At 42.7% G+C, this 7,829-nt stretch overlaps 1 protein-coding gene across 1 annotated transcript; it reads left to right on the top strand.

The window, feature by feature from the left end:
* Nucleotides 1-2,442: 2,442 nt before the first annotated feature.
* LOC125227155 (hemocyte protein-glutamine gamma-glutamyltransferase-like) lies at nucleotides 2,443-7,704 on the top strand. Its single transcript, XM_048131378.1, has 9 exons — nucleotides 2,443-3,284; nucleotides 3,388-4,322; nucleotides 4,414-4,609; nucleotides 4,811-4,999; nucleotides 5,252-5,471; nucleotides 5,737-6,001; nucleotides 6,343-6,627; nucleotides 6,783-6,908; nucleotides 6,987-7,704. The coding sequence occupies exons 1-9, from the start codon at nucleotides 2,648-2,650 to the stop codon at nucleotides 7,137-7,139; spliced, it is 3,006 nt and encodes a 1,001-aa protein (XP_047987335.1). The 5' UTR covers nucleotides 2,443-2,647; the 3' UTR covers nucleotides 7,140-7,704.
* The last annotated feature ends 125 nt before the right edge of the window (nucleotides 7,705-7,829 follow it).

Here is a 7,829-nt window from a genome sequence, read left to right as displayed (position 1 = left end):
TTGTAATTATTTATTACTTTAAACAGCAAATTGCGGACCTCGCTTGGTATCGTCATTGTTATAATATTTAAGATTTACCCTTAATAACCCGCGAACAATTTGAATAAGTGACATAAATTGACAGTAGACTTTTAGCCTTTTTTAGGGTTTTTAAACCTTATAGACCATGTCAAGGAAATATCTGTCAACAATATTTGGCTAGCCGTAAGACTCAAAGCTGAAATTTTACAATAGTATCAAACGCCACAAAGTGCAAAAATAAAAAGTAAAAATGTTTTACTATCTACATGTAAAGTGGGGGCTGAATTTTTTTTTCATTCCCGCCCCAACTCTGAATAGGTATTTAAAAATGAATAAGGGTTTACTAACATCGTTTTTTGATAATAATTTTCGGAAATAATCGCTCTAAAGGAAAAAAAGTTACGTCGTCCCCCCCTAACTTTTACCGTTTGTTTAAAAAAATGAAAAAAATCACAAAAGTCAGAACTTTATAAAGACTTTCTAGGAAAATTGTTTTGAACTTGATAGGTTTAGTAGTTTTTGAGAAAAATAAGGAAAACTACGGAAACCTACACTGAGCGTGGCCCGACACGCTCTTGGCCGGTTCTTTAAACCATAGACCACAAGGAAATATCTGTCAACAATATTTGGCTAGCCAGACTCTAGTATTGTTACAGTAAAACAGTACTTAGCAGTGTCGCATTTGACAAGGTATCGAATATCTCTCTTTTTTCATGTTGCTGCTAAGGTTCTGGTCGTTCTGGATAATAATTTTAGTACCGATTTAAGTTTAGCGTCCATTGTTATTTATGTCGTCATGTTATTACTATGTAAGTGTCGTTAAATAAATGTATTCTATTCTTTTATGCGGAATAAACATCTACTACAGGAAAACACTAAGTATAGATACCTAAGTCACATCTCGGACACTGGCGATCAAATATATGAAAGATGCGCGTTCCTAGCACACAGTCTAAGCTCGTGTAGGTGAACACGTACTATGGTTGTATGAGTGAAATATGACAGGTCGACTGTTCGCGTTTTTGACAGGCGGTAACTGTGAGGTAACCGAGAGGGGGTGGGTGGCACTTTCAGCGGGGAGCGGGAGTGGCCATACTGTACGATAGTACTCTTTATTATACTGTGCCTAAGTAGTGAACATAGGGTACGTGTACGTACGTAGCCTATTGCACCAAACCTTACGATAATATCGTTATCGTAGCTAGCTGTCTCTATCACTGCATAAGTTTTATATTGAAACAGTTGAATGAATGGTAGTTTAGGTATATATATATATATATATATATACATATATATATATATACAGACTACATGTATTTCCCTCGATTTCAAATTCATAAAATTGGAAAAAAATGGTGGGTGTTAGAAAATAGTACATTACGATACAAGTGCGTAAAAAAGGAAGTTCGACACTAGCTCATATGTGTAGCGTAGTATATAGACTATCGACACGAGTTACGAATTTCCTTTTCGCGTGTGTATCGTATGTACGACGTTTTTCAGTACAGATGGCCCTGCGAAGTTTCGACCTGACATACCTACACTACCTATCTATAATGATCCACTTCTCGCAGTAGTGCGTAAAAAAACACCATCTGTACTGAAATAGTACATTACGATACAAGTGCGTAAAAAATGAAGTTCGAATTTCCTTTTCGCACGTGTATCGTACGACGTTTTTCAGTAGATACAGATGAGCCTCCAAAGTTTCGACCTAGCATATAATGAACCACTTCTCGCACTAGTGCGTAAAAAAAACACCATCTGTACTGAAAAGTAAATTTTTGCAAACTTTTTTTGTACTAGCCGATCCCATTTTTAATGATGATGTGGAGGAAAACCATCTTTTTAGCGCGTAGTAGGTAGTCCTAAAATATCCCCGCATTGCATTCAAGTTTTTTTACCTATCCATTATTTATTGAATTTTATCAATGTTATCAATTTCATCAGTAGGAACGAGATTCGTTGATAATGTTACTTAACAGAAGTCCTTAATTACCTAGTGATTCGATAACAAGAAAACAGTTTGAACTATTGCTATATTTAGGTAAATACTCAACGATTATAATTTTTCTTCAGATTGATTTATTTAAAGATACCGGTCTATCTTATTAGATCAAATGCATTTACCCAGATTTCATTTGTTTGACCATCCTTTTATTTTGGAGTACAATTGGAGCACGATTTTTTGAGATTTTCCCCTAAACATTTTTGCACACTTTAGGTATATACATACAAAGATTAGAGTTAGGTAAATAGTACTGTATAGTAGGTAGAGTAGGTGGGTCGGGCTACTAAGTATAGTGCTTTTGTAAGTATATGTGGACAATGACACGCAGGTATTATTACAAGTGTACTGACGCATTTCACGCAGACTCGTGAAGTTCTAGTTTCTCTACAAGTCAGCGCACACTAACAAAAGGACTTTTAGAAACCCGCGACCCCGGCGCCTGCGTTGACAACTGACACCTAGCCGGTGAATGATCCCTCTGTTAAACATTCGTATATAAAGGACTAGTTAACTCCTAACCGCAACATTCGCTCTGGTGTCAGCCAAGAGCGCAGTGGAAGTCTCTTAGGACAACTTTCATATAGCCCTTCAGTGTATAAACGACGTCTCGCCAAGATGTCCATGGTCCGGCGTTCTAGTATGGACAGGATGTCCTCCAGCATGACATCCAGCATGACTGGAATGGGTCTTGGCGGGATAACGGGCCTCACCTCAGGGATGAGTACATTGAGCTGTATGAGGGAGCAGCAAATGACGATTGGCGGGATGCCATCCAACTATGTGCCGGGATTATCGGCCTATTACAACATCTCAAGTTTCTGTCAGCGCCCCGGGCAGACCCGGCGTTGGCCCATGCAGCGAGCTGGACCGACGGCGCAGCATCGCCCCGGTCGCTCCCACAGCACCGGATCCCTGCATCGCATGAAGCATTCGATGAGGAACAGCCCCAACACGCAATACACTCATAACCTTATTTGCAAGATGGCTGACCAGAATGAACGCCGTCGTCGCCAAGATACTTTGGATGTCATTCCTCAAAGTTATTACTCACAGCAGCCCTTGAAAGTAGAGCTGACTGAGTTTTATTCAAGGGATAATTCGAAAGATCATCATACCGACCAGTATGATCTGGTCAATGATAATATTTTACCGAACCCGGTATACCGAAGAGGACAAAACTTCTTCTTTGCGGTTCGTTTTGACAGAACCTATGATAAGCAACAGGATATGATTCGCATCGTTTTCTGCTTCGGTAAGAATCCGTTCAATGCTGTTTCTATTTCAATTTGTCAAAACTGTGTAAGTATTTTAGGACAATTTAGTTTTATTTATTAAGAACAATATTTATGTTTTAGGTCCAAAACCAAGCGTGACCAAGGGAACTCGGGTTGTTCTACCTGTAAACTGGAGCTCTCAGCAAGGTGTATTCCAACACTCTCGTGACATGATGGGTATGGGAATGGGAATGGGTATGGGCATGGGAATGGGTATGGGAACTATGGGAATGGGCATTGGAATGTCCCGTATGCAAGATAGCAGCAGCAACATGGCAACAGCTGGATCTATTGGCCCTATGGGGCCGATGAATACGATGGGTAATATGAGCTCCATGGGACCGATGGGTCCTATGAGTGGAATGAGGGAAACTACGACTTACGGCGTTCGACGCAGTTCGTTCAGTAACGAGCCTTTGCCGCTCCAACATAGCCCTCTGAGCCCGCATGGGCCAATGGACCGGCCTATAATCGATCGTTATGGAACAACAACACAACACTCGTCCTCATTCGGCCGTAGTTATGGCTCCAGGCACGGCTCTCGTCATGGATCCCGTCACGGTTCTATGCAGAACTTAGCGTCTCTCGCCCATGAAATGGATAGGTGGGATATTAGCATTCAGCGCCAAGATGGAAACACAATAACTTTCCAAGTGCATGTCCCGGCTACCGCTCCTGTGGGTGTATGGAACTGTTGGGTTCAGACCAACCGCTTCGGCCAGCGCGACAATCGCCACGACTACAAGTGCGATGAAGATATTTACATGCTCTTCAACCCCTGGTGCAGGGAAGATTGCGTGTACATGGACAATGAATCATCCAGAAAAGAATACGTCCTCAATGAACAAGGAAAGATTTGGTGTGGTACTTGGCGCCAGCCAAAGGGCCGCAAATGGATTTACGGCCAGTTTGATGACTGCGTATTGCCAGCTTGTATGTATTTGCTGGAACGTAGTGGTCTTGAGCACTCAGAACGTGGAAATCCTGTACGAGTTTGTCGTGCTATTTCTGCTATGGTAAGAAAGTTTTAAGAAGGATCTTTACTTTAAACCGCCAATTATTATAATCTAAAGAAGATTGATATATTAATCGTTATTATTTAAACAGATAAATTCGAACCACGATGACGACGGACTGATGGTGGGCCGCTACGACGGTGAATACAAAGATGGCGTTGCTCCTCATGCGTGGACCGGTTCCGTGGCTATTCTCGAGCGCTACCTCACAGATGGTGGCCGACCTGTTGAATACGGCCAGTGCTGGGTGTTCTCGGGTCTTGTCGTTACAATCTGTCGAGCTCTTGGTAATTTATTATATATACTTTTTTACCTACCTACACGCAGAACCTGTTTTTAACCTCTTAACATTAACACTTTCGAAACCGGGCTCTACGCGGCGCTACGACATTTTCGCTACATTTAATCGGCTACGCTTCTACGAGCGGTGTGCCCGACAGTCGGGTTCTTGGTAGCGAAAGTGTTAATGAACGTAACACTTATTGCAGGTATTCCTTGCCGTTCGGTTACAAACTACGTTTCGGCTCACGACACTAACAGAACATTCACTGTCGACAAATACTTTGACCACGATGGAAACGAGGTTCCCAATGGGCCTGATGAGGATTGCTATGATTCCTGCTGGAACTTCCACGTCTGGAACGATGTTTGGATGCAAAGACCCGACTTGCCGCAAGGTGCGTACTTATTACTATTGTTTTATTTTCTTGCCTAGAATATTGCTCGAGATGGGTTACGTCTAAGATGCGATAATGAGGCCGGCAGGCAGCAGTCTTCCCTGTCCAGTTCATATGACATATGGCCGCTTAAATTTCAGATACGAGAAATGTAAGCGGATAGGAGAAAAGTTCCAAGAAGTCAGGACAAATATGCAAATACCTTTCAGAATCAATCTTTGAAACCATTTTCATAAACCTTTTATGTTTCAGGTTACAGCGGCTGGCAGATCATTGATGCCACACCCCAGGAAGAAGCGGAATCAGTGTATCAATGCGGTCCAGCCAGTGTCGAGGCTGTCCGTCGCGGAGAGGTCGGCTTCCAGTACGACACGCCGTGCATGTATAACCAGATCAACGCAGAGCTCTGCCACTTCCAGGAGGAAGAGAATTCCGAGTGGGGATTCATTAGGATGGCGTCAAATAATTATCAGTGAGTTTGATTGCGTTTTATATTTGTTGCAGTTCTTAGGCATACTTGTCCACTTTAATTACAAAAAGTAATTTAAATATGACGTTATCATGATGCGCCTTTAATATACCATAGGTATAGGATAGGTATCGGTCATAGGACCGACGACATTATTTGATCCGATATCGGATCTATATCCAATATTGGATCGAATAATGTGAAAACGCACAGGGATGGGAACAGCAGGTAAATCGTAACATAACTGTATATATCTTTCCTTTGTCAGAGTTGGCCGCAAGATCCTCACCAAGAATCCAAACCGGGACGACGACGAAGGCGAGAGCGACATGCTGGAGATCACGCACGAGTACAAGACGATGGACAGCTCGTCGCCCGAGCGGCTGGCCGTCATCGCGGCCTGCCGCGGCTACCAGCGGCTCCAGCAGTACTACGAGTACCCCGACCGCAACTACGAAGATGTGTACTTCGACCTTATGGACATTGATATCGTGCCGTATGGTCAGCCGTTTGACTGCACTATGAATATCCAGGTCAGTTGATATCTCTTGAAGTTCTTGTAGACTTGGGGGTTTCAATCAATGAGTATAAGACGATGGACAGCTCGTCCCCCGAAAGTAACATAGCTGGATGTGCCTGCTTTGTTCCGTACTGGATAATTGTGCTTCCAACTGTTTTTAAAATATTAGATAACTAAGAGTAGGTATAGCTACTCAAAATCGGCATCTATGCCGTGTACGGGTTCGATAACTTTCAAATTTTTAATTCGAAATTTTAGCAACAGGAAAATGTTGAAATGAAATGTTTTGTTAGGGTGTCAGTTATCAAAAAAACATGCACACCATAAATTAAAAAGAATCATGTCTTTTCCCAGAACAAATCGCACGAAGACCGTACCATATGGTGCGTGCTGACAGCATCCTCATGCTACTACACCGGCGCGATCGCGTCGCGTCTCCGACGGGCCCAGGGCGAGTTTATCGTCCGCGCCGGACAGCGCGAGGTCCTCAAGCTCCACGTAACCCCGCAGGAGTATATGGACAAGCTGGTCGACCACTCGATGGTCAAGGTCCACGCTATGGCCTACGTTAAGCAGACACGCCAGGCGTGGTCTGATGAGGATGACTTCCCGCTTCATAAGCCGAGAATGCAAGTGCAGGTAATCCTCACATTTTTTTACTCATGGGAGGAAGAAGTTTAAGATTTTACTTATACCAGTCGAGTATTTCATCCTCTCTGGAGGAATGAAGCTGGCTTCATCAATTAGAATGATTATGCACAACTTATTAACTTACTCCCATGAAATTGTTTCAGGTGAGGAGCCAGCCCTGCATAGGCCAGGAATGCGCCGTCACTTTCAGCTTCCAGAACCCGCTGAATGTGCACTTGACCGACTGCTACTTCACTTTCGAAGGGCCTGGAGTACAGCGGCCGAGACAGGTAAACCAGTTTCCATGAATTTGAGAAAGCTGAAGCTGCTGAATTATGAGGGTATGATAACGGGTGATGTGTTTCCAGATCCGGTTCCGTGACGTGAAGCCAGGCGAGTTCGTGAACTACCAGGACAAGTTCGTGCCGCGGCGGCACGGCGAGCGGCGCATCGTGGTGACGTTCTCGTCGCGGCAGATGGACGAGATCTTCGGCTGCACCACCGTCAACGTACGCGGCTAGCACGGCCCCGGGCCCCGCGCGCGCGCGGCCTCCCCGCGCCGCTCGCCGGGGCCGACTTCGCCTCTAGCGTCACAGGTAGAACGATCCTACGTCTACGTGGCGCCCGAACAACAGGTCATTGTTCAAGAGGAACAAGTCGTTGTTTTAAAGACTCTTTAAACGTTTTTTAAGTGTTTTCTGTGACCGTATTTATAAGAATATTTTATGGGGCTGACAAACCGTCGACTGCCTCATCGATGACTTTTACGACGACCATGGACTCGCCAACGGATATAAGTATTATTTATGGGTTATATTTCACACGCACAGTTTAAATGAAAAACCAAAAAATAATGTTTATACTTTCACCATTTTTCACGGAGTGATTTATTACGAATAATCAATGCCAATAATAATAATGTAATATTACGTGTTAATAAGAAGATGACCGATGCTTCAAGTGCCATATACTTACTTACTTAATCTTTGCTATGACAAATATTATTTCTTTATAAAAGAAATAATATAGATTTAAGATCCTATTGTAAGATTAATATAAATAAGATTATTTTTATATATTATGTTTATCTACCAATTATATACATAAATAACATTTTAAAAAAATACTGAAATATTTTTTTATTTTTTATTTTATTCAAAAAAAATTGTTGTGTTTGTGTGTTTTTGGGATCTCAAAAATAAAAAAGCATG

Source organism: Leguminivora glycinivorella, chromosome 6 (assembly GCF_023078275.1).
Source record: "Leguminivora glycinivorella isolate SPB_JAAS2020 chromosome 6, LegGlyc_1.1, whole genome shotgun sequence".
Taxonomy (NCBI): domain Eukaryota; kingdom Metazoa; phylum Arthropoda; class Insecta; order Lepidoptera; family Tortricidae; genus Leguminivora; species Leguminivora glycinivorella.
Note: the sequence above shows the minus strand (reverse complement) of the source record. Positions and strands in the feature narration are given on the sequence as shown.